This window comes from Lethenteron reissneri, chromosome 20 (genome assembly GCF_015708825.2).
Source record: "Lethenteron reissneri isolate LAM-NWPU_2019-01 chromosome 20, ASM1570882v1, whole genome shotgun sequence".
NCBI lineage: Eukaryota > Metazoa > Chordata > Hyperoartia > Petromyzontiformes > Petromyzontidae > Lethenteron > Lethenteron reissneri.
In genome coordinates, this window is record NC_083798.1 from 8951862 (window position 1) to 8979461 (window position 27600).

The 27600-nt window shown below is 54.5% G+C and overlaps 3 protein-coding genes across 11 annotated transcripts in view; 2 read left to right on the forward strand and 1 right to left on the reverse strand.

Moving 5' to 3' along the window:
- Positions 1-1322: 1322 nt before the first annotated feature.
- LOC133344712 (ropporin-1-like protein) lies at positions 1323-11221 on the forward strand. 4 transcript variants are annotated; one of them, XM_061554796.1, is made up of 7 exons: positions 1326-1456; positions 3732-3765; positions 6789-6936; positions 8040-8163; positions 8737-8898; positions 9067-9242; positions 10788-11221. In XM_061554796.1, the coding sequence occupies exons 3-7, from the start codon at positions 6806-6808 to the stop codon at positions 10858-10860; spliced, it is 666 nt and encodes a 221-aa protein (XP_061410780.1). In that variant the 5' UTR covers positions 1326-1456; positions 3732-3765; positions 6789-6805; the 3' UTR covers positions 10861-11221. The 4 variants fall into 4 exon arrangements, with proteins under 4 accessions (XP_061410779.1, XP_061410780.1, XP_061410778.1 ...); XM_061554794.1 differs by having other exon boundaries at positions 1327-1456; positions 6785-6936; XM_061554795.1 differs by lacking the exon at positions 3732-3765 and having other exon boundaries at positions 1323-1456; positions 6785-6936.
- A 238-nt stretch (positions 11222-11459) lies between these two features.
- Positions 11460-17164, forward strand: LOC133344710 (ankyrin repeat domain-containing protein 33B-like). The gene is made up of 4 exons (XM_061554786.1): positions 11460-12512; positions 12720-12849; positions 15398-15547; positions 16346-17164. Exons 1-4 carry the CDS (start codon positions 12135-12137, stop codon positions 17026-17028), a joined length of 1341 nt encoding a protein of 446 aa, XP_061410770.1. The 5' UTR covers positions 11460-12134; the 3' UTR covers positions 17029-17164.
- Positions 17165-17302: 138 nt separating this feature from the next.
- Positions 17303-27600, reverse strand: part of LOC133344707 (catenin delta-2-like) — a 59177-nt gene continuing 48879 nt past the window's right edge. For all 6 annotated transcript variants that reach the window (XM_061554782.1, XM_061554779.1, XM_061554778.1 and 3 more), the window contains 12 exons: positions 24300-24513; positions 23674-23854; positions 23461-23578; positions 23146-23331; positions 22548-22721; positions 22072-22222; positions 21619-21841; positions 21288-21372; positions 20028-20154; positions 19745-19897; positions 19553-19644; positions 17303-19378 (listed from right to left, as the gene is read on the reverse strand). In XM_061554782.1, coding sequence (XP_061410766.1) covers positions 19100-19378; positions 19553-19644; positions 19745-19897; positions 20028-20154; positions 21288-21372; positions 21619-21841; positions 22072-22222; positions 22548-22721; positions 23146-23331; positions 23461-23578; positions 23674-23854; positions 24300-24513 — 1983 coding nt within the window. In that variant the 3' untranslated portion in view covers positions 17303-19099. The remainder of the gene's footprint in view (positions 19379-19552; positions 19645-19744; positions 19898-20027; positions 20155-21287; positions 21373-21618; positions 21842-22071; positions 22223-22547; positions 22722-23145; positions 23332-23460; positions 23579-23673; positions 23855-24299; positions 24514-27600) is intronic.

Here is a 27600-nt window from a genome sequence, read left to right on the forward strand (position 1 = left end):
AGACTCAAACTCACCACAGACTCACCACACACTCAGACTCACCACAGACTCACCACAGACTCACCGCAGACTCAGACTCACCACAGACTCACCACAGACTGAGACTCACCACAGACTCACCACAGACTCAGACTCACCACAGACTCACACTCACCACAGACTCACCACAGACTCACCGCAGACTCAGACTCTCCACAGACTCACCACAGACTCAGACTCACCACAGACTCACCACAGACTCACCGCAGACTCAGACTCACCACAGACTCACCACAGACTCACCACACAGACTCACCACACAGACTCACCACAGACTCACCACAGACTCACCACAACTCACCGCAGATTCAGACTCACCACAGACTCACCACAGCTCACCACAGACTCAGACTCACCACAGACTCAGACTCACCACAGACTCACCACAGACTCACCGCAGACTCACCACAGACTCACCACAACTCACCGCAGATTCAGACTCACCACAGACTCACCACAGACTCACCACAGACTCAGACTCACCACAGACTCAGACTCACCACAGACTCACCACAGACTCACCACAGACTCAGACTCACCGCAGACTCACCACAGACTCAGACTCACCACAGACTCACCACAGACTCACCACACAGACTCACCACACAGACTCACCACAGACTCACCACAACTCACCGCAGATTCAGACTCACCACAGACTCACCACAGACTCAGACTCACCACAGACTCAGACTCACCACAGACTCACCACAGACTCACCACAGACTCAGACTCACCGCAGACTCACCACAGACTCAGACTCACCACAGACTCACCACAGACTCAGACTCAGCACAGACTCAGATTTACCACAGACTCACCACAGACTCAGACTCACCACAGACTCAGACTCACCACAGACTCATCACAGACTCAGACTCACCACAGACTCACCGCAGACTCACCACAGACTCAGACTCACCACAGACTCAGATTTACCACAGACTCACCACAGACTCAGACTCATCACAGACTCAGACTCACCACAGACTCACCGCAGACTCACCACAGACTCACCACAGACTCATCACAGACCCGCGGTGGCAGCAGCAACCTCCAACAGCCCAATTGACCGAATTCCTTGCGCTCGCGATGTCTGCTGGACGAGGCCTTCACCCCCCCGCCCCCCGGGGGGGGGGGGGGGTGAAGGCCTCGCGAGCCGGCGGCCGTCGCGGGCCGGTGGGGGGCAGGGAGACCGCGGGCCTCGGCCGCCCCCTCGTGGCCACCGGAGCTGGGGGGGGGGGGGCGTTGCTAGGATACGCGGGGGGGGGGGGCGTTGCTATGATACGCGGGGGCCCCGTTGCTATGAGACGCGGGGACGCTCAGCACAGCAACGAGAAGCGGCGACGACTTTTAACCGAAGGCGCCGTCGGCTTTGCTCGACACGACAGCGGGAGGAGAAGAGGCGGACAAGCAGGTCGGTGACGGGCGGGGGGGGAGAGGCAGGCAAGCAGGAAGAAGCCCTCGTCCGAGGCGCCGCTCGGGCCCCCGCGCGATGCGGAACAACGAAACGCCGCGGATGTAGAAGCCGCTCGGGTGCGGGCCCAGTCGTGGGGGCCGTTAGCGAAGAGTGATGAAGTCACTCTTCGCTAACGAGGCTCCTAGTGATTGAACAGTTGTTCAATATATGGGGGGGGGGGGGGGGGGGGGGTCTTCTGCAATCGAGGCCGGTCCCACACTCTGGGGTCTCTGTAACCGAGCGCGGCCTTCACGCAATCCTAATTTGGAGTTACCGTTTAGGCTGCTATTAGTTTAGGGGTTCCATTCAATAGGATTTTATTTTGATTGGCAATATAAGGTACAGCCCCTTTTTAAATCCACTGCTGGATTAAGGCGTCGTCCCCACGACGTGCCGGTCGTTTTACCACACTTGACCATACTTCACCACGCTGGTGAATGCAGGTTGGTAGTACAGGGGAACCCCAGGACCGGTTCAATATATCAGCCGCCAGTGACGTTAGCCGTGGCTGGGAATCGAACTCAGGTCGCCAGGCTCTCAGAATAGTTAACGAACTACTGCGCCACCACTCCCCCCCCCCCCCCTGGGCATTAGATTAGTCCTGGTAAAGGGGATCGAGGTCGCCGGGGTCGGTGGGGAGCTGTGGATGGGCCCTCTGGCCTCTGTTCGTAAAGCGGGCCCAGCGTAACACAGCCAAAGTCCGCAGAGTCTGCCCGTGGCCTTCACAATGTCGTGACTTAAGTACTCATTAATGAGCCACCAATTATTGTCAGCTACCACTCATTAACCACTATCAATGTATCACCACCCATTAACGGTTTAATTAACCGTCATTAAGTATCCACACTCACTAAATAAACGACCACTTGTCATTACCAGGTGAACGAGGCACTTGGCATATCCACCAGACAGTACAGACACCCAGCACGAGTAGCACACACAAAACACACCCAGTACACACAGTACAGTGTACACACACCCAGTACACACAAAACACCCAGCACACACAGTACACACACCCAGCACACACAGTACACACAGTACACACACCCAGCACACACAGTACACACAGTACACATAGTACACACATCCAGCACACACAGTACACACAGTACACACACCCAGAACACACAGTACACACAGTACACACACCCAGTACACACAAAACACCCAGCACACACAGTACACACACCCAGCACACACAGTACACACAGTACACACACCCAGCACACACAGTACACACAGTACACACATCCAGCACACACAGTACACACAGTACACACACCCAGAACACACAGTACACACAGTACACACAGCACACACAGTACAAACACCCAGTACACACAGTACAAACACTCAGCACACACAGTACACACACACAGCAGCACACACAACACACACAGTACACACACCCAGTACACACACACAGCACACACAGCACACAGTACACACAGTACACACACCCTGTACACACAGTACACACACAGCCAGCACACAGCACCAGTGGCGGCTCGTCAATAGAGGGCGCAGGGGCGCCGCCCCCATCAATATTCAAGAAATATACATATGCAAAATTTATATAAAAATACATAAATAAAATATTTTTTTCATACGATGTGCCGGCTGGTAGTAAGAAAAGCATCAGCATTTAATAAAAACTGGCTTTAATCGGTCAACTATTTTCTATGTTTTTCAATGTGTTTCATGCGGGGCGCCGGACAAATGGATGTCTATGTGAGACTTTACATTTTCGGACAGCATGTGACCTGAAGCTGATCTCTAATTGGTTTCTTAAAGATTCTCCTCGGGGCGCAAGTCGTTGCGTCCCTGGCCAATCAGAATTGGATACATGTTATTTTATCCAATCTGATTGGTTCTCGTCACCTGTCATTCAAATTTACGCTGTAGGCCACTACTGCGAGTGCGAAGGCGACACCACTTTGACACTTGCTAGGCTGATCAAATTTTTTGTGTAAACAATGGCAGCAGTTCATCCAAATTCTGTAATTTATTTACAAAAAAACCCTTTCACAAGGCTTTCGCTGGAAGAAATAAAAAAGATAAAGGATCTCGGACCGGACCAACCCGATTTACAAATCCAGCAGCAGGCCAGTGACAGAGGACGAAGCTACACACGAAGCTTCACCCGCGCTTGTTATGAGAAACGGAGGTGGCTGGCTGGATGTGATGTTAGCAATTCTCTTTTTTGTTTTCCCTGTCTTTTATTTCAAAGTGTCGGCACTGAAGTTTTGTGGACAACGACGAAGGTAAGAGACCTCAAACATCTCTCTGACAAATGCAAACGTCATGAAAGTAGCCGCAGCCATATTGATAATAGCATGAAACTAACGTTTTTATGTTCAAGTAGGAAACATGCTTTTTGGTACTTTGGTCTGAAATGTATATAAAAGAGAAACATTTATGTTCAAGTAGGAAACATGCTTTTTGGTACTTTGGTCTGAAATGTATATAAAAGAGAAACATTTATGTTCAAGTAGGAAACATGCTTTTTGGTACTTCTTTTGGTCTGAAATGTAAATAAAGATCATCAAAATTTATATTCAAGTAGTCAAAATGGTTTTTGGTACTGCTTTATATTTATTTGCCCCCCTCAATAAAATAAAAAAAATGCGCCCCCCCAAAAATAAATATCACCAGCCGCCACTGCACAGCACACAGTACACACACAACACACACAGTACACACATCCAGCACACACACCCAGCACACACAGCACACACAGTACACACAATACACACACAGCACACACAGTACACACACCCAGTACACACAAAACACCCAGCACACACAGTACACACAGTACACACACCCAGCAAACACAGTACACACAGTACACACACCCAGCACACAGTACACACAGTACACACACCCAGCACACACAGTACACACACCCATCACACACAGTACACACAGTACACACACACAGCACACACAGTACAAACACCCAGTACACACAGTACAAACACTCAGCACACACAGTACACACACACAGCAGCACACACAGCACACACAGTACACACACCCAGTACACACAAAACACCCAGCACACACAGTACACACAGTACACACACCCATCACACACAGCACACACAGTACACACAATACACACACAGCACACACAGTACACACACCCAGTACACACAAAACACCCAGCACACACAGTACACACACCCAGCACACACAGTACACACACCCAGCACACACAGTACACACAGTACACACACCCAGCACACACAGTACACACAGTACACACACCCATCACACACAGTACACACAGTACACACACACAGCACACACAGTACAAACACCCAGTACACACAGTACAAACACTCAGCACACACAGTACAAACACCCAGTACACACAGTACAAACACTCAGCACACACAGTACACACACACAGCAGCACACACAGCACACACAGTACACACACCCAGTACACACAAAACACCCAGCACACACAGTACACACAGTACACACACCCATCACACACAGTACACACAGTACACACACACAGCACACACAGTACAAACACCCAGTACACACAGTACACTCAGCACACACAGTAAATACACACAGTACACACACAGCACACCCAGTACACACAAAACACCCAGCACACACAGTACACACAGTACACACACCCAGCACACACAGTACACACAGTACACACACCCATCACACACAGTACACACAGTACACACAGCACACACAGTACAAACACCCAGTACACAGAGTACAAACACTCAGCACACACAGTACACACACACAGCAGCACACACAGCACACACAGTACACACACCCAGTACACACAAAACACCCATCACACACAGTACACACATTACACACACACAGCACACACAGTACAAACACCCAGTGCACACAGTACAAACACTCAGCACACACAGTACAAACACCCAGTACACACAGTACAAACACTCAGCACACTCAGTACACACACACAGCAGCACACACAGCACACACAGTACACACACCCAGTACACACAAAACACCCAGCACACACAGTACACACACCCATCACACACAGTACACACAGTACACACACACAGCACACACAGTACAAACACCCAGTACACACAGTACACTCAGCACACACAGTAAATACACACAGTACACACACAGCACACCCAGTACACACAAAACACCCAGCACACACAGTACACACAGTACACACACCCAGCACACACAGTACACACAGTACACACACCCAGCACACACAGTACACACAGTACACACACCCAGCACACACAGTACACACAGTACACACACCCATCACACACAGTACACACAGTACACACACACAGCACACACAGTACAAACACCCAGTACACACAGTACACTCAGCACACACAGTAAATACACACAGTACACACACAGCACACACAGTACACAAAACACCCAGCACACACAGTACACACAGCACACACACCCAGCACACACAGTACACACAGCCAGCACACACAGTACACACAGCCAGCACACACAGCACACACAGTACACACACCCAGCACACAGTACAGACACACCCAGCACACACAGTACACACAGTTCACACAGGACACACACCCAGCACACACAGTACACACAGTACACACAACCAGCACACACAGTACACACACCCAGCACACACAGTACACACAGTACACACACCCAGCACACACAGTACACACAGTACACACACCCAGCACACACAGTACACACACCCAGCACACACAGTACAGACACACAGCACACACAGCACACACAGTACACACACCCTATACACACAGTACACACACAGCCAGCATACACAGTACACACACCACAGTACACACACACAGCGCATACAGTACACAGTACACACAGTACACACACAGCCAGCACACACAGTACACACAGTCACTCAGCACAGATAGGTAAAGGCCTCGTACACAATAAATTGTACACGACAATTAACTAGATAGAGTGTCGTGAACTCTGGACTGCCAGGGTCATGTTTCCACAGTGTCTGTGTGTTCATCCAGTGATGATCTTGTGCGCACGGATAATCGTCCCAGTAATCCAGTGTTATTTGGAGCAGCGAGGTTGGGAGGGCCCCTACGTAATCGGACACATTTTCATCATAACTTGATGTGATCTTGTCACGCTTGCTTCCCTTAGGCTGCGAACCTGTACACCTCTGAGCGGCGCAGCTTTGCAGTCGTGCATGCAGTGAATGCAGAGCCTGTGGCACATTTGATTAATGTGATAATCCGTGTGTTCACGCAGACAGGAAGGAACGCGACCACCATGCCCCCTCCCGAGGAGATGTACTGTGCGCAGCAGATCCACGTGCCCCCGGAGCTACCTGACATCCTCAAGCAGTTCACAAAGGCGGCCATCCGCACGCAGCCACGAGACGTGCTCACCTGGGCCTCCGCGTACGGCAGCTGTCATCTCTACATACCACAAAACACACCTTCGTCATCTACATATATACCACTGCACTATACAAAGACAGAATATCCCCTGTATAGCCTTAAACAGAATGTTGGGGTAGAGGAGCAGATGGGTGGCCAGCACCACGCCCAGTCACGTTTGACTCCCCAGTGCTGATTCTTACACACCGCACCAGGTAGTCATCATTAAGGCCGAGTCAAACTTGGGAAGGCTCAGAACTGGTTTAGATAATTGTTATTGGTGTTGGCCGTGAGTGGAAATCGAACTTGGCCAGCCCGGTTTGTAGTGCAGCGCACTAACCACTACACTACCGCTCCCCACAAAGAATAGTACTGTATACATATCACTATGCTCCACCACACTATACAGTACACCCCTCTCTTAACACCACAGCACACCCCACTACACTATACACCAGTTAATATATCACTTGCATCTGGTGTTAGCCATGGCAATAAATCGACTCGAGTAACGGGTCCATATCGCAATAAGATAATCACCACCTTACCCCATACCCACTAAATACATTCAAGGACTACTTCTGTCCACCCATGTACACAGCAGAACACACACCACTGCATCACTAGGCATACACCACTTCATAACACTTATCACTCAATGAGCACGGAATGCCATGACATGTTTTTGTTTTATATATAATCTGGATTTTCCTATTCTGTAAATATAATCAATTGTATCTTCCAAGCCCCTTTCATAATTGACGACAGATCTCTTCTGAATACGTACTGCACCTGCGCTCTTAACTTTTGGCACCCGCAATTTCATGTGCCTGCGTGCCCTGCTGCACAGGTCAAGAGTCAGTGATTTTCTGCTCAAATGAGCATTGAGTAGGTGCTCATCTCTCCTCTATATAAAGCCCCGAGCAAGTGGTAGAAATTCCATATTACTATGAGGGGATGAGGACACCCACGGAATAACCACTGTTGGCCTCCCTTCAACGCATTGTATTATACCCTGAAGGAATGATGGGCTAAGTTAACACCGAATCTGGAATTGAACCTGGAACCTTCCGATTAAGAGCCGCTCGCTCTACCTCAGAGCCACCTGGCCTGTTGCCGTGCAGATACTTCCATGCAAAGGTGCGGGGGGAGCCACTGCCTGTGAAGGAGCGTCTGGAGATGCCCGTGGCTACGCAGAGAGATGACACCGGCCTCACCCCGGGCCTTCTGCGCACCCTACACACCCAGGTGGATTGTCCAACACAGACGTTCACACAGAGCTCCACATAGCCTCTACACAGCGGTCTGTTGCCTCTTATCGCGCTTCTATCGCTAGTACTGTGATTTCTCTTCCCATGAATTTTGCGAATTGATTCCTTCACCTATGTGAAGGACTCGGTCGACCAGACTGACTGTGTTGTCTCATCCACACTGTGTTCAGTCACCATAAATAACTGTAGGTCACAACACTTCTCTTCATGCTTTTTCCTTCTCACTGCTCAACTTTGGAATTCCCTCCCATCGTCTTTTCCCCTAGCTATTATCATAATAACTTTGCTCAACACCAGAAGCGTGTTAAATATATATTTTTACATCTTCTATGGTGCTGTTTGTGACTGGTTTTTTGGGCCTGTGCTCAGCAAACTGCATAAAACAAAATAATCATCTGAGCCATGTGTGGTACATCAAGTGATGGTGACAGTTTAAATTCCGCAATGAAACATGCCTTCAATTACATGGACCTGTCACCTTGCTGTGCACTCACACCAGAGCTGGCTCATCATACCCAGGTTTTCATGAGTTGATGGGTGTCGTTTGCAGATGGGCAGCAATGAGTGGGTGACCCGTGAGGTTCTGGAGGAGCGGTGGGTGGCCCTGTGCCTCCCCGTCGAGCAACTCTCCAGCCTGCTGGCCCTCGGCTCGTTTGAGCCAAATGTGGAATGGATCAAGTTTTTCGCCCTGGCCTGCAGCTCTCTTGGAGGCGTAAGTCTCTCCACGGGGTGGCACAAGCCGCATACATGAGGAGTTGAGCGTCGCGTTGGCGTTCCCTCCGAGCAGACGCCTCGCAGGCCGCCGCGGTCGCTGGCTGGTCAATCTGCCACGCATACTCCTGTTAATGCACGACACGTACCGTTTTTGCGCATGAACCAGACGCTGGCTCGCGCCCTACAGCACGCGTGCGAGCTGCTAAGCACGGACCCAGAGGGCGGAGCGGCGCGTGTGCCTGTGAAAGTCTTCGAGCAGCTCTACTCGTACCTGGCCGAGGTGGATGGGGACATTCCGCGTGCGCACGTCGATGCAGTTCTGCTCTACCTGCAGGCTCAGGCGTCAGTACCCTGTGCACCCGGGCTGTGTGGCACCACCGCATCTCATGCCAACACCACGGCTCCTGTTCGAGGAGGGGAACTTCACAGTCACCGGCTTGTCGCCTCATTCTGTTTTGGCTCACAGTTAGAGTACTGTGCTGTCAACTCGGTAACCCGAGTTTGATTTCCCCGCCACGAGTAACCATCAGTGGCAAGTGGTACTTGAATCGTTCCTGGACATTCCTTTTGCCAATCCAGCGATCAGTGTGGTCAATTATAGTCAAACATCTCCCAGGGCTTCATCCAGCAGAGGTGATAATGGGGCTGTAATTTATTCCCTTTTTGTTACTGTTATTTAAGAGAAATTACGTTTATGTTAACTACAGGACCTTCCACCACGACACAGCACTGTGTATATAATCTACAGTACTCCACCTAAGGAATACATGACATGCACATAAACAATTGTCGAGACTGTAGCATAGTAGTGGGGAAAAGGCTGGTTAATATACACGAGTAGCAGAATACCTTTATGGCAAGGCAGCTGGTTATAAACACAGTGGACTGTGGCCAGTAGTGAGGAGGGGGCATGAGTGAGCGTGAATACATGTGATTCAATGGTGAAGTCACATGAATGCTCTAAACCTGTGTTTCCCAACCTCTCTGTATCCGTGCACCACTGTAAACTCTCAAGAAATGTCTGTCAACCACAGTGCACCGATAGCATCATTTTATAAATGAAAACTCTAAATCGTAGCATCTGCAACAGTTCCGCGGACCGTTTCCCACAGCCTTGCACAGTGCCGGTGGTTCTGCCGGCCACAGGCTTGTGACTGATGCTCTGAGCCCCGCTCTCTCATTGATTAATCAGGGCCTTCTAGTGAATGCATTCAGACTTCAGGCTTGAACATATGGGACATTCCTACAAGGAATGTGTGTAATACACGACATTGTTCAATAGGGACCGAAGTGTGTGTACCATTTTTGTACAAATCATGCAGTCTATTAATATTTCAAATGAATTACTTAAAAAATGTATGAGCTAATATTAGATTAAATACGTTTGGTTATTTAATGCATTATGATCAATACATGGACAGTCCTTTCATCTACGGACAGACTCTCCCCCCACCATATCACTTCCGATTAGCATGGCCGGCTATGTATGGTGCAAAAGAAGTTCAACATACATACAGAGTGGAATGTTCACGACTGGCACTGCAAGTCTGTTAACAGGAGATGAGGACCGATAGCTCAATGCTCACTTGAGCACAAAGTCATCTTGGCTCTGCCTCGCCTATGGTATCGGTGCACTTGCGTCGCCGCTCCTGGGCGCATTCTTTGTAATAACTTTAAAAAAACAAGAGATCCGTTTCAACCGCATACAGTAAAACATGGCTATGAATATGTTGTCATCACTAGATACTGACGAACCGCGTGTTTACATTCCCTGCAGGAAATATGTGCGAGTGAGGTGGTGGCGCCTCATTATGCACGCACCGTGCACCGATGAGATAAGGCTGCATTTCTGCACGAATATTGCGTATCTTCTGTGTGTCTGTTTAGAGACAGGCAAGATGGACTGGTGATGCCGCGGAATCTGAACCAGGCTGACTTCCCTGGCCTAACCCCCGCCTGACCCCCGAAACCTGGCTTCTGCCTGGCCACTCCAGTGCTCACGTCCTACACAAAGACCAATCGAAGACCATTCACTACCGTGGACCACCTCCGCCTCCAGAACCGCTCTCAGTTTCCCCGGTAGAGCCACTGGCAGGTGTCCACCCAAGACGCTCTTGGCACTCCATGCAGGTCCCCATGCTCTGGCTAGGAGCTCTCTCTCTCTCTCTTTGTCAACACCTCGTGTGATGGACGGGGCTCGAGTGGCAGGTTAGGGTGACACGGCCTTGCTCGGATAGTCAAGAAGTGATATAATCTTTATCATCAGTGTTTTGCTATTTTTCATCAATAAATGCCGAACGTGATTTATGAGTTAATACTCATTCATTCTCCCAGTGTATTATGTTATGTAAACCCGTCCTGTTTATTTGGGATTAGTGTGAAGAGGTGGAGGGATGGATGAGAGGAATGGAAGGAGAGTGAAAGAAGAATTATGGATGGAAGCAGGAGGAATAGAAGACAGAATAAGGGATGTGAGGCGAGGTGGATGGAAGACAGTCATAGGCGGAGTTTGGAGAGCGCAGGGGTTCGCTTTGTCTCTCACATTAGGAATCACGGGTGCATATAATTTATTTTAATCTTAATTGTAAACTACTCAAAATACATTCATGAAGGTGTCCAGTTTGGGGAGGGCGTTGCCCCCCAGTGCCTCCCCCAAACTTCTCCCATGAAGACAGCAGAAGTAAGGCATGGAAGTTTGGAAGTATGGAAGTATGGAAGTTTGGAAGTTTGGAAGTTTGGAAGTTTGGAAGTTTGGGGGGATGTAGGGAGGAATGTAAAGGGAGAGAGAAGGGATGGAATGACGAAAATTGTGATGGAATGGGATGGATGGAGGGAGGGGCAGTAATCTATGTGGACCACCCATGTGTGCACATATATCCCGGCCGCTGTGCTTACTCCACGCCAGAATCATAAACGTGACCTCCCAATGGCCACGTGCGTCACACGTGGAAAGTGTTGCACCCGTGCCAAGGGTGGTCGCGGCTCATGGTGAGGGGCCGGGTCTTGCTAATGCGGGACAATAAAGTCAGGATCTGCTGAGCTCGCATTATCTAGAGATTAACGGGGGACAAATCTGCTTACGAGTTGCACTAGCCTCCCTGACAGCATCCAGCGTTTCCCCACTCCCCAGGCAGGGAGAAGAGGTTTCCCCTCGGATGAATGTGATAAGAAATCGCGGGGCATCTGACTGGAGGTATGTACTGAGATGCCTGGGCTCAATCTGGAGTCTTCACCATGTCATCACAGAGAGCGCCTTTTCAGGTCAGAACAGGGCGAGGGAAGCCCTGTGGCCATAACTCAAATATCGAGATAAATCATGGAAAGGAGCCTGGCACAGGACCAGATTCAGACAACTGCTCCTCACACAGTCAGGCAGACGGACACACGAATCTCTCATCATCATCAGAACAATCATTACAATCATCAGATTCGTCATCGTCGGATGAGGAGGGGAGTGAGACGAAGCCCTTCAGGTGCGCGCTATCGCGCGGCAGGGACTGCAGGACGGCCATCCTGAACGCGTGCGGGAGCAACAACTGCGTGGCGCTGCGCTGGCTGCTGGGGCAGGGTGCCACGTGGGGCGACGTGAACGCGACAGATGCCAACGGCAGGGTGAGCAGCAGTGAGCACCACTACCACTGCCACTACAATCACACAGCTTAGCGCCGTGCCTGTGATCCAGCACTCTGGAGTCAAAGGCTAGTGCAGTGGTTCCCAATGGCCCCGGTGAAGTTGCACTGCCTGTGCAATCGAAGATAGCTACGCCACAATACAGGTGGCATCGTTTTCTTTGTGCCCGTGTGCCCGCGGTCCACACAGACGGGTCTGGCCGTGGCGAGCTGTTGCGGCTTCGCGGGAGTCGTGTCTGTGCTTCTGCAGTGTCCCCTGGTTGACGTGCAAGTTCCTGACAACGAGGGCAACACTGCGCTCATGCTGGCGGTGCAGGCAGGTAACGTCCCACCACGTGTGCAAGACCCTCCAAGGGGAGCGGACGGGCAGATAACATCTTGGAGTGGTAACATAGCCCAGTGGTAGAGCGTTCGCTGTTTAATTACTTGGCATATGCTTCACAGTGGACGTCAAAGATCCCGTGACGTAAGTCGAAGAGGTATAGGCCATTGTGTGCTGGTGTCAAGGTTAACATTTTAAACCTTGCAAATGCATTACTTAGTTTGAAGAAACATAACACGTAGGCTTTTGCGACCAATGTCCATAGAGGTTTTTTGGGTTACATCGTGTGAAGTAAAGTTTGTCACGTAAACAAAACATGCCAATTAGTGACTAGTTCAGCACAACAGGGTGTTGGAGAGTAAACCGACAGCATTTACAAACCTTACTAATTGGCGGTGTCGGTGGTGGCAGGTTTAACAACACATTTATATTCATGCGATTTAACCTAAAAACCTCTATTATGGAGAAACATTGCAACCGTCGGCACTCACCCCCTCCCGCCCTGCTTTCCCTCCTGTGAAATCTTGGCAGGACCCTCATGAAAAAGCATCATGAGAATTAGTTAGACTTTCCTGCGAGACCCCCCCCCCACTCCACCTCCCAAGAGGGCCAGAGAGGCAGGTAACATAAGAACAACAATTCACGGAAATGTGATTTCTGGACAGCAGAAGGCGCGATTGGGAGCACCAGATCGGGCCTTGCATGCAGCATTTGACCTTATTATGAACGTGAGTTGAGTGAGTATCCGTCAACAGAGTTTGTTTTGTTTGAGTTGGCGATGATTCTGAGTGGACGACAATCATCAAGCGTGATGGCAAATAGCACTATTACACTTTTTATTTTACCAGATAAGGTCCACTGAACTTTATAGCTCTTTATCAGAAGCGACCTGGTCACCAATTATAGCTCAACGAAGTGGCTTATCACGTGGAAATTTACAGAAGCCAAATACTCTACACCAACCTTTTTCAGCTACTGTCCCCCCCGAGTACTCCCTCGTCTGACCCAACATGGTTCTGACAAATAAATGTATGAACAATGAACATCAATATTTTAACCACTTGTCCATTTTGTGAGGTATCTTAACCAGCGAGTAACTGTGAGAGAATATAAAAAAAAAATCAACGGACGCTCTGCATGCGTGACGTAATTTGTTCCGGCTCGCTGGTTAGTCTTGGAAACCGCATTGTTTATGATCGGTGAGTTTATAAAGATATTTTATATCGTTATAGGTTACCGTATGGATGGACATTTTATCGTAGTTATTTTATATTGGCAGATTCATACGGGATTATTCACCAATGACTCTCATGTATGATGTCATTTAACACATTTATAAATCATCTCACGTACCCCCTGGGACATTGCCACGTACCACCAGGAGTCAGCGTCCCCCAGGGTGATAACCACCGCTCGACACTGCCGACCTGAGCCCACGCCGCTACCGACTATGACGAGATGAAAGCAACGAGTCTGAACGAACGCAAAGATAATTTAGTGACTTCACTTGAGCCGGCGGTTCACCGACGAGGATCGAGATGGCAACGGGATAGGTGAAACAGTTTTTACCGAAACGTTGTATTCCGGTTTCATAGTTTTTAGGAATCATCAGTCATGAAAGGCCTTGAGACACCGGTGAGTGTGAGATTTATCGGTCAGAATTTGATAAATGCATCATGGCACGTATAAATAACATCTGTAGACGTGACAATATTTACGGGTGGTGGAGGGGTTAAATGCAATCGTTTTTTAATTAAAACTACCACGCGGCTGAGCCCAATAAAAACGAATATGGATCATGATGTTGACCAGGAGCACCCACATTGGAAGTGAATGGCAATCATCGTCTATAGTATGTCCCCGGCTCGTCCGCCAGGCGGCGCTGTGAGCTAGGAACGACGCGTGGCTGTGAATCTGCCTCGGTCTCGTTCGGGCGCCGGTGCCAAATGGGCTGAGGCTACGGCGTGTGGCTCGGTTTAAGTGGGTTACGGTTGCATTGGTAAGGGGTTCACGGTGAATTGAAAGATGAGCGGTGATAATTGACAATGTCGCGGTCTCTCATCGCTGAAGGCTTCTCCGCTCCCCAGGATTTACAATAAAACAAACACGCGAGTGATGGTCGCTCACTCTCTCTCGCGTAGCCAGAGCCGAAACAAGTCAGCGAAACGCATGTTGATGTTGCTTAAATAGAGTGATCTGTAACCAAACGTCACCGCATTATACCTCGACACCCGTCTCACCGCCACAGCACAAGCCACCAACATTGCTCATGATAACCCTCATGCCACCACAAACCTCATCCACAGCACCACAGCCGCTCACTGCTCCAATATCAAAACACTCGCGGCACGCCACGCTCACCCCCACACTCACCAGGTCTCATCCACACTCACCAAGTCTCAACTACACTCACCAGGTCTCATCCACACTCACCAGCACTCAACACTCACCAAGACTCAGATACCCCCCAGTAAGACAAACATCACACTCACCAGGTCTCACACCGCACTCACCACTCACCAGGTCTCACCCCCCACCCTCACCAGGCGATGTGGGCATCACGCGCCAGCTGCTCTGTGTGGAGGCGGTGGTGGCGCGGGGCGCGCTGGAGGTGCCCAACGCGCTGGGCCTCAGCGCGCTCATGCAGGCCGCGGTGCAGGGCCGCCTGCAGTGCGCCCGCCAACTCGTGCTCGCAGGTGCGGCCACCGCCTCGCCGCTCCTCACGCCGTCACTCCTCGTCGCTCCTCACCCCGTCACTCCTCACCTGCTCCTCACACCTCAATTCATTCCGCAACCTTCACCCATAGCTCCTCATGACTACTGACGGCTTCCACCTCACCCCTCGCGGCTCCCCTATTCACCACTCGAGCCTCACTCGTTAACACCTCACACCTTAAATGTCGTTCCTCATCACTCACCCCTCATTCGCAACCTCACCATTCGTCCATTCTCACTCCTCACCACTCACCGGGTCTAGAATTGACTCTGAAAATGCATTCTTTCGACACTTGTGGGATGGATTATTGTGGTTCAGTGGAGATGCCCAAGGCTCCCAGTCACACCTTCTCACACCACGGTAGCTTGGTGTGAGGAGTTGAGTGTGAACACCCGTGGGTGACAGCCACCGTTTCAAGAGCCAACAATAACAAGAACGATCCAGGGAAGCCTCAACGAGTCTCAGGACTCTCCTTCAGGAGGGTGCTGCATCGGGATGGTTGGCCCTGCCACGATTGTGTGTTTGACTCATGGGAGTTAAGCGGAGGCCCTGTTGAAACCCCACCGCGCATACAACGCTCAAGGAACTGCACAGATGCATTCCACACACTTGTTGTACTGCCAATCACCTTGTAGCCAATTAAGTGAACAGTGTTTCGCGTCGCACGGTGGTTTTGTCGTATGTGGGGAGGCGACCGGGCACGAGGTGGAGGAGGCCACACTCCGAGTGGCCCCGTTTGCACGGCTCACGTCAAGGGGACGTTTGCGCGCAACCGCAGGCGCGGACATGGAGGTGCGGGACAGCGGCCGCGGGCTGCGGGCCCAGGAGTGGGCCTTGCTGGGTGGACGCGCGGACACGGCGGCCCTGCTGGAGCGTCTGGCGAAGAGGCGCCGGCCCGAGTGGCTCCAGCGCGATGGGTACCGCCTGGGGTCCCCGTGCCTCGGTGGCGACGACGACCACGCCTCCTCCGCCGGCCAGGGGGCCGCCGGTCGCTTCCTGAGGGCCCTGCGAGCTCTGACGGACGCATGCTTCCCGGGGGGGCCCCAAGACAACGGCGCGCTCGACCACATGGTCCGCGCAACCACGGCCGTGTCCGGCCCCTTCGTCGGCACGGCGTGCAAGCCTTGTTTTGGCGAGACCACCCGGGACTCAGGGGCCACCGTCGAGGCGCCTGCAAGCGCCGCGACGACGCGCGGCGGCGACCCCAAAGTCACGGGGCCACGGGCCGGCGCGCCGCCATACTTGCGGGGTGCCTCGCGTGGCCGTGGGCGTGTCGCGCGGGCCACGGGCTGGTGGATGCTCACTCGGACCTGGCGGCTCCGAGTCAGAGTCCGCCCCGAGTCACCGCTGCCGAGCATCCGGCTCAGCAAGGTCGGGAGGATGACTCCTGCGCCCGAGGAAGGCGCCCGGAGTCCCCGCGGCCTCCAGAGCGCGCAACTCCTGTGCGTCCCCGGCCCCTGAGCGCACCGCTGCGTTCGAGTCTCCGCTTGGACGGGTGGCGGGCACGCTGCCATCTGCCCCCCTCTTCCCTTTGCTCCCCCACACCTTATGTCCCCGGATCCCAGAACCCCCCCCAGTTTTTCAAGCTCTCGCTGGACTCTCTACCCTCCCCCATGCTTCACTCTGCTCCCCGCTTTGCCCTTGACCCTCGTTCCTCCGCCTTGCCCTTGACCCTCGCTACCCCCCCCTCCCCCCTGGTCGCTGCTCCCCTTCCACTCGACTCGGATCGCGAGCTCGGCGCGGGGCGGCACGGCACGGTAGTGTTTATTTAAAATGACGATGGGCGGACAAGAGCTCATCTCGGCAACACTCACTCCACGTAAAACCGCACGACGGCACCACACGCGGGGTCACGTCGGGGCATGACCCCCCTAGTGGGGGGGGGGGGGGGGGCTGAGAGGGGGGGGGAGACGGACACCCGCTGTGGGCGAGTGAACCGCGGGGACCCTGCAAACCCGACACCTCGCACCGAGGAAGCGAATACAAAAACCACCAAGACGACAGCGCAGGACCACGGCTGGCGGAGGGGGAGGGGCGGCACGCCACGGCATCGCGGCAGAGTCTGCCGGGTTCCTCCCCACCGAAGCGGCCCCGTGTGGTGACGGTAACCAGTTGCTTTGTGTAAAAACCCCGCTCGGCGTTCTGCACCAAACCCTTCAGGGCTACCCGTGCGAGGGCGGGCGGCGAGGAGGAGGAGGAGGCGGAGGAGGCCCCCGCGAACAGCAGCTCCAGAAGCCGGCGGAGGCGGCATCTCTTGAGTGCGGTGGGGAGCGGAGCAGCGGGGAGATTGGGGCAGGGTGGTGCACAGCGGGAGGAAGAATGGGTGATGGAGCGACAGAGGTAGGGGGGGAGAGAGAGAGGCAAGTATAGAGATGCAGGCTGAGGGAGGGGGCAGAGAGGCATAGGGAGAGAGACGAGGGGAGAGATGCGTGAAGAAAGGCAGGGGTAGAGATGCAGGGAGGGATGGAGGTGGGGGAGAGTTAGGCGAAGATAGAGTGAGAGAGATGCAGGAATTGAGCACATGCAGGCATGGAGAGAGGTGCGAGAGAAGATATAAGCAGGGGGAAAGAGTGAGGATGCAGAGAGGCAAGACAGCATGCGAGAGAGAAGTGAGGGGAGATAGAAGCAGGGAGACAGAGAGAGAGTGGGAGGGTGGAGGGAAGTTCAGGGGGAGAGGGGTGAGGGATGCGAGGAGAGGGTGGTGCAGTGTCGGTAGAAAGATCATAGCTAGTGCCCGTGTTTATCGATGTGACATCACCACCTGTATCGAATGCCAGTATTGAGCGAAACTCGAGTTGAAACAGTGCGCCACACGTGTGTCGGCATTGTCACCTTCTAGCTCCGTGTCAATTGGACATCTGACGGATTAAACTCCCGACAGATCTGCCCTTTATGACGGATACACGGGGGCACCAGCTTGAGTGACGGAGGGTCGATGGACATTGGCTTCTGCCTTTCCCTTCCAGACTCAGATGAACCGACGTGCATCCATTCATGATGCAGATGAGGCGAGCGGCTTTGGCGCGTCCTGGCGAGAGATGGGGGAGCCACGTGGCGGCTACAGGCGCGTGTTTGGCTTCAGCAGTTCAAGTAACGCGAAAACAGCAGCGGCGGCGGCGGTCCGTGTTGACAAAGTGCACATGCAGACGGCGGCGCGTGTGAACTCGTGGGGGGGCATGCGGGGGAGCGCGTGATTTGCATAAACACGGCATGGAAAATAAATGTGCACAACAACTTGGGCCGTGTCTTGGACAGCGATGAGACCGGCGGCCACGATTTCGCCCGTGGCAGGGCACGGCGGCCGAGGAGCGTGGGTGGCGCCGTCGACGGGGCCACGCCGCGGGCGTGGGCCACCCCTTTCATGGTCGTCGCCGTCGTCAAAATATAGCTCCGGCCTCCGGAAGGAGAGTTTGCGCTCGCCAGAGTCGCCGGGAGGAGGGGTCGAGGTAGGGCAGGATGGCCCACTCGGCCAGGGATCTGCGTGGCGGGTGGCGGCGGTGTGGCGCTCGTGGCGGCGCGGCGGCCTCCTCGCTCACACCCACGAGTCGGGTGAGTTGTGCAGCTGGCTCGTCTCGTACGAGGAGACGCTGTAGGGCGGCCGCGCCGCCGAGTAGAAGTCTACGTAATTGTCGTTGGCCTTGAGGTCGCGCCGGGCGGCGTGATCGGGGGCGGTAGCGGGTCGCGGCACCCTGCCCGCGCCCGGGTTGGGGGCTGCGGTGGCGACGCCCAGGGTCACGTGGTAGCGCTGCGGGGAGCCTCCCGGGCCGCGCGGGGTCGTGCGATCTCGGTCCGCCGGCTCTCCCGGTGCCGACTGGGCCGGGCAAACACCACAGACGTGCTTCGTGAGAGACTAGGACGACGGCGCAGAGAGAAAATTACCCAAACGGTGGCAAAAAAGCAATCACGCTCCCACTCAGAATATCCCGAGAAGGACTCCGCCATCGAGGACGATTGGCCGCGCGGTGCCGCGCGACGCCACACTCGCCTGCGTGTGCCGGGGAGCCTCCTCGGGTGCGGGGATGGAGTATGCGCGGTAGGGGCCCACGGTCTGAATGCGGGACGCCGACTGGCTGCGCCCTGAAGGCGACACACGCGCACAGACGGGACGCGCGTTTCATCGGACGTGGTGGGGTACGGCTGGGTCGGGCGCGACGGGCGAGGCGGTGATGCCGCGTACCTCCGCGTGGCTCCTCCTGCGGGGCCGGCTGCTCGGGGCGGCCCGGGGGTGGGCAGCGCGACGTGGAGACGCTGCGCCGCTTCTCGCCCTCGGCTTGCGGCCTGCGCTCATCCGTGGCTCGGAACACCTCTCGCGGAGACCCCACGCTGCCCACTGGGAACACGGACAGCGAAACGCAGCTCAGGCGCTTGATCCTGAGTTCCCTCGCTGCCCAAGCGTCACGGCTCCGTTGCACCGGGCCACTGCTGCTTGGGCAGCTTAGCGTGAGACATGACGGTGGTACCTGATTGGCTGAGAGGGGAGTGCCGACGGTTGGCCGGGGACGAGGAGAGGGTCTCGCAGGACGACTTGTGCTTTTCCCAGTCCGAGGTGGATGTCGGAGGAGTGAAGTCGCCCTGTACCCAGCCGTCCTGACGGCACAGGCCAGGGGGAATGTGTGTGGGTGGTGCACAGCCTGAGCCATAGAGTGCAGCGACCCGGCCTCCACACATGTCTGAGCTTGGGCATGCGTTGTACGTGAGAACGGTTCAGGCCGAGCACAATTACTCACGAAGCAAGCAAAGAAGACAAAGCACATGATGGCACACGGTGTAAGTGCATCGGCAACCTTGGCTAGTTATTTTGCACTGTACTGAATGGTCTCATAGTGTTCAAGAAGGACTTTACTATCACACCAGGCAACCCAGCAGAATGTATAAAAAAACGACCTGCTGAGGAGTTGAAACCAGGCCTGGACTTGGTCCAGAATACCCACAGACTGATGGACATCAATGTTACTTTTTTCCCCAAATGAAAAACAGACTTCTTCACTGTTTATTGCTGCCTATTCGTGTCAGTATACTGCATTTCGCTGTATGTATTTTTGTTACCAATGTTAAAGTATTTTCTGATCTCTTTCAAATCCTAGTAGGTTTGTTTTGCTTCAATGTAACTTTGATATCCGATGGCATTCCCCTTCTGTTCTTTAGTTTTGTCTGCATTGGAGTTTGTCTTGGGCGGTATTGGTTGTCACATGGTAACCAACATCACCTTCAATTAGCACGGTTGGCTACGTACGGTTGCGAAATACATACATAGATTCATTATTCCATGTGTTCACACTGGGTAAATAATCAGTGCGTTGTTATAAGTCAAACAGACGAGGGAAAGCTCCACAACTGCCTACAGCATCGTCATAGTGGACATCATCTCACAGGATAATGCTGATGGCACCACACAGAGCAAAGTCATCCGCTTCTACACACGCTTCTTGCTCTCAAGGATCGCCATTAATACCGAGCGTGAGCCGTTTGCCGCTGGGACTGCCTTGAGCCACGAGTCCCGTTCCTGGGGAACACAGAAGCCTTTACAACAACCTCCATGTCCACATGCGAGTTTCCAGGTTGGACCGTATTGAGTAATTCCCACAGCCCAACTCAAAAAACTATACTCGCAATTACGAGCGGCCGCAAACACCGCGAACCCTCTGCATGGCAGCGCTAATAGGACCGCTGCCGCCTGCGTTTGGAACAAAGCGTCCAGCGGGCACAAGCAGGACACTCACCTTCTTGTAGAGGCCCCGGAGCTCACGGTACTGCCACAGCGTGTTGAGCACCTGGGCTGCCGCACGCACCACCTTCGGGGAGTGCCTGTTCCCCGCACGGCCACGCACACACACGCTGCACAGCAGCCATGCACCGCCGCGGCCCCCATAGCGAGCTCATCGAGGCCTTTGTTCTCGAACGGCCTGCACGAGGAGGTCTTATGGCACAAAACGTCTGACATTCAACTTTAAACCTCAGCCTCGAGCTTCGGGGATTGAGATCTACGTAATGGCTTGAGGGCACGGGAACCTGGGGATACAGACGGTGGGGACACGGGCACGCGGCTCGCACCTGCCAGCCTTGCCACGCGTGATGCCCACCAGTCGACCGATGCCGCCCGCGTCGCACAGTGCCTTGGCGTTCTCCAAATTCTTGCTGATCACCTCGTGCAGCGCGCAGCACACGGCCGCCACACTCGGGTCCGACGCAATGGGGGCCCCGACTCCCTCTCCCGCCGGCACAGGGCCCGGGGCGTTCGGCAGACGCTGCACCAGGTCCCGCAGGGCGTACTTACCTGCACAGGAAGACCCACGCACGCACGCACACGCACGCACGCACACGCACGCACCCACTCAGTGGCAGCATATTTCAGGCGGTCCGCACCAAAGATTCATGGTGGATGGAACAATGTCGTGGTGGATCCGTGGAGCAGGGGGGGCACGGTGGCACCACGAGGGGTCACCTGTGTGAAATGTTTTCTGGTTTGATTAAACTCCCGAGAGTTTGTGTGGAGGCCATGCGCACCGATGAGCTCCTTGTTGCGTGCGTCCAGGGCCATGTTGCGCAGGGCGGTGGCCACGGCGCAGACGACGCGCTCGCTCTGCACGCGCAGCAGCTCCACCAGGATGGGCAGCCCCTTCTCCTTGCGCACGGCGGCGCGCACGTACGCTGCCCACTGCGTAGACAAAGAGCCCCCCCCCCCCCCCCACCCCGCATAGCCTTAAGAACTTGTTGGGTCAGCGAGCAGCTATGAAAGCCGGCATGGCACGAGCGGGACCAGCACTACACCCGGCCGCCTTCGTCTCCCTCGAGGCGATGTTGAAACACCGCACCAGGTACTCATTTAAGACCGGGTCGACCTAGGGAAGGCCCAAGACTGGTTCAGATAATTGTTACCGGTGTTGGCCATGATCGGGAATCGAACTCGCATCGTAGCGCGTTGCGCTTACCACTACATTCATCAATAATAAAACAGTTGTGTGTCGGCGACAGCCGCCCACCTTCCAGGATCCGGCCGCCAGGTTTTGCAGCGCGCCGGCCGACCCCTCGAGGGTGTCGGGGTTGGAGCACTCGGCGAGCAGCGCCAGGTACGGCTTGGCCACGTTCGGGTGCCAGAGAAGCTCGGCCCCACGGGGCTGCTCCCCCGAGTCCGGCAGGGGCCCCGCGCCGTCCCACTGCGCAACCGAACAAATGGCGGGGGGGGGGGGGGTTGGGGGGGACTCCCACGGACCCGCGTTGTACCCCGTGCGGCGCGGTGCGTCGACCCGACGACCATCACGACGTGGCTCTGGCCGTACAGCCAGGGTGTTGCTAAGCCCGTCTGTGTGGATGTGCGAGTGTTATATCCTCGTATGCGTGAGTACAACTGCTTGAAAGCGCAATAATACAATGGCTACACATCCTCATGCAGGGCCTTGCTGGAAAAGTCTCGAGACTCAGAAACGATTTGCCTGGATCTGGATGTACTCGGTTACACGAGAGCGCCGAGCTCGCTTTACGCAGGCACACGCAGGCACACGCAGGCACACGCACGCAAGCACAGACTCGGGGCACGCAACCCGTGTTCGTGTTGGGGCCGCCCGCGAGTGGCAGCCATACCTCGGCGTCGGGCTGTTTTTTCCTGCGCCGCCGGCCCCAGCAGCTGGAGTCGTCTTTGGAGGCGGCGCCGCGTCCACCCGGCGTGGAGCCGCGCTCGTCCTCGCCGCGCGTCTGGCGGCCCTGCCGAGTCTCCGCCTCCAGGCGGTACGAGAGGTTGCGCAGCACGCACACCGCGTTCTCCACCACCTGCGCACGCGCGCACGGCACGCCCGGTCTGGGTGAGGGCGCGAGCCTCGGAGCCCCGCCACAGCCCCCTACCCCCCCACGCGGGCGTGGATCCCCGATTGCGCGGGTCGCGCCGGCCGCGGCGCTCACCTTGCTGTTAACGCCGCTGGTGCCAAGCGCGGAGCGGATAATGCCGAGCAGCGCCTCCACCAGCCCCTCGCACTCCCGCATTCGCTTGCGCGCGTCCTCGCCCGCCGAGCTCACGTTCCTGCGACACGGGAAAGCGGGGGTCGGCACTGCGCCAAGACGACCGCGCTCCCGCGTCCGGCGTCAATCGCACCCGGTGCCCGCGGCGGCCGTTACCGGAGGCAGCCCGTGGTGTTGGTGAGCGTGTGTCCCGCAGGGCCCGCGTCCGTCAGGTCGTGCAGCACGGGGCCCGAACCCGGCAGCTGTGGCATCAGCACGAGGTGTGTGAGCGCCGCCAGCGCGTCCTGGATGATGGGCATCTTGAGCGAGTCGCACGAGGACAGGTTCCACAGCACCCCTGTGGGACGAGCAGGACGGCTCAGTCCGGCGTCTCCCTCTCGCTACGGGCACGCTCGACCAGTGTGTGGTGCGCTGGTGCGCGTCCCTCGGTGGATTGCTCACAAGTTTATTTTGTGCAACGGGGTGAGAGCTCGAGAGACCAGGATGAGTCTCAATTGCAAGAGTGAGCCGGGGTCACCAAAATGACAAAAGCAACAACGTAAAAACAAAGTCACAGCAATGAAGCAATAGAAATCGGAAAATAAACCCAACCGAAATGTCATGAACATACACGCGGATCGAAAAGATAACCGGCATAACTTTCCCAGGGCTCCACACTCTTATCAGCTCCACACTTGCGCGGTGCGAGTGACCAAGGCGCACGAGGTGGATGCGGTGAGATTCATCTCCGCTGTCAATCACCAGCAGCTCTGTGGGACGCGGTAATGAGGACGAGAACGTACCCGTGACGAGCTCTCGCGTCTCGGGATCGGCAGACTTGCGCAGGAGCCGCACCAGGGCCGGGATGCCCATGCAGCTGCGTGCCGCCACTTTGTTGTCGTCGTTGGCGCGGCCGTACACGAGGTTGCGCAGGGCCCCGCAGGCCCCACGATGAACCTCGGCCACGCGGTGATCCAGCAGCTCCACGAGCAGCGGCACCCCGCCCAGGCGACGCACCTGCGCGCGGGTGAGCTCAGGTGAGCCCGAGCGAGCTCAGGTGAGTTGCCTACACGGGGTACGCGGGCACAAAACCCTGGCAACGTATCCACACGACGGCGTCTTCCCGGAACTCTGCTCAACGGTTACCGAGTTCCTTGAGGCTGTTCCCGGATATGCTAAGAGTGCTGTTGTTCGTGACACCGAGATGAGACTGACGGAAGCCAGCACGACGCTCTCCCTAGCCGAGCCACAAATAAGCATGCGGAACACGGAGGCGTCTCGGCTCAACGCTGCTGTGAGCAGCGATTCACGCGTTCACACCCGCACCATGCTCTCGCCATGCCGTTTATCGCTACTTGGGAACAGCCATCCGAGACAGCGGGACCACCACCACCACCACGTGTCTCCATCTCCGCCCGGCATCACAACTCTGTCAACTCAATAGACCTCTGCCCCAACCCTAGAGACCCCCTGTTCAATCCCATAAACCCACTATCCCACCCTAGAGACCCCCTGTTCAATCCATAAACCCACTATCCCACCCTAGAGACCCCCTGTTCAATCCCATAAACCCACTATCCCACCCTAGAGACCCCCTGTTCAATCCCATAAACCCACTATCCCACCCTAGAGACCCCCTGTTCAATCCCATAAACCCACTATCCAACCCTAAAGACCCCCTGCTCAATCCCATAAACCCACTATCCCACCCTAGAGACCCCCTGTTCAATCCCATAAACCCACTATCCAACCCTAAAGACCCCCTGCTCAATCCCATAAACCCACTATCCAACTCTAAAGACCCCCTGCTCAATCCCATAAACCCACTATCCCACCCTAGAGACCCCCTGTTCAATCCCATAAACTCACTATCCAACCCTAAAGACCCCCTGCTCAATCCCATAAACCCACTATCCCACCCTTGAGACCCCCTGCTCAATCCCATAAACCCACTATCCCACCCTAGAGACCCCCTGCTCAATCCCATAAACCCACTATCCCACCCTTGAGACCCCCTGCTCAATCCCATAAACCCACTATCCCACCCTAGAGACCCGCTGCTCAATCCCATAAATCCACTATCCAATCCTAGAGACCCGCTGCTCAATCCCATAAACCCACTATCCCACCCTAGAGACCCCCTGCTCAATCCCATAAACCCACTATCCCACCCTTGAGACCCCCTGCTCAATCCATAAACCCACTATCCCACCCTAGAGACCCGCTGCTCAATCCCATAAATCCACTATCCAATCCTAGAGACCCGCTGCTCAATCCCATAAATCCACTATCCCACCCTAGAGACCCCCTGCTCAATCCCATAAACCCACTATCCCACCCTTGAGACCCCCTGCTCAATCCCATAAACCCACTATCCCACCCTAGAGACCCGCTGCTCAATCCCATAAACCCACTATCCCACCCTTGAGACCCCCTGCTCAATCCCATAAACCCACTATCCCAACCTAGAAACCCGCTGCTCAATCCCATAAACCCACTATCCAACCCTAGAGACCCGCTGTTCAATCTCATAAACCCACTATCCCACCCTAGAGACCCCCTGCTCAATCCCATAAACCCACTATCCCACCCTAGAGACCCCCTGCTCAATCCCATAAACCCACTATCCCACCCTAGAGACCCCCTGCTCAATCCCATAAACCCACTATCCCACCCTTGAGACCCCCCTGCTCAATCCCATAAACCCACTATCCCACCCTAGAAACCCGCTGCTCAATCCCATAAACCCACTATCCAACCCTAGAGACCCGCTGTTCAATCCCATAACCCACTATCCCACCCTAGAGACCCCCTGCTCAATCCCATAAACCCACTATCCCACCCTTGAGACCCCCTGCTCAATCCCATAAACCCACTATCCCACCCTAGAGACCCGCTGCTCAATCCCATAAACCCACTATCCCACCCTAGAGACCCCCTGCTCAATCCCATAAACCCACTATCCCACCCTTGAGACCCCCTGCTCAATCCCATAAACCCACTATCCCACCCTAGAGACCCGCTGCTCAATCCCATAAACCCACTATCCAACCCTAGAGACCCGCTGTTCAATCCCATAAACCCACTATCCAACCCTAAAGACCCCCTGTTCAATCCCATAAACCCACTATCCCACCCTTGAGACCCCCTGCTCAATCCCATAAACCCACTATCCCACCCTAGAGACCCGCTGCTCAATCCCATAAATCCACTATCCACCTAGAGACCCGCTGTTCAATCCCATAAACCCACTATCCAACCCTAAAGACCCCCTGCTCAATCCCATAAACCCACTATCCAACCCTAAAGACCCCCTGCTCAATCCCATAAACCCACTATCCCACCCTAGAGACCCCCTGCTCAATCCCATAAACCCACTATCCCACCCTAGAGACCCGCTGCTCAATCCCACAAACCCACTATCCCACCCTAGAGACCCCCTGCTCAATCTCATAAACCCACTATCCCACCCTAGAGACCCCCTGTTCAATCCCATACACCCACTATCCCACCCTAGAGACCCCCTGTTCAATCCCATAAACCCACTATCCCACCCTAGAGACCCCCTGCTCAAACCCATAAATCCACTATCCCACCCTAAAGACCCCCTGTTCAATCCCATAAACCCACTATCCCACCCTAAATACCCCCTGTTCAATCCCATAAATCCACTATCCCACCCTAAAGACCCGCTGTTCAATCCCATAAACCCACTATCCCACCCTAGAGACCCGCTGTTCAATCCCATAAACCCACTATCCTACCCTAGAGACCCCTGTTCAATCCCATAAACCCACTATCCCACCCTAGAAACCCCCTGTTCAATCCCTTAAACCCACTATCCAACCCTAGAGACCCCTTGTTCAATCCCATAAACCCACTATCCCACCCTAGAAACCCCCTGTTCAATCCCATAAACCCACTATCCCACCCTAGAGACCCCCTGTTCAATCCCATAAACCCACTATCCCACCCTAGAGACCCCCTGTTCAATCCCATAAACCCACTATCCCACCCTAGAAACCCCCTGTTCAATCCCATAAACCCACTATCCCACCCTAGAGACCCCCTGTTCAATCCCATAAACCCACTATCCCACCATAG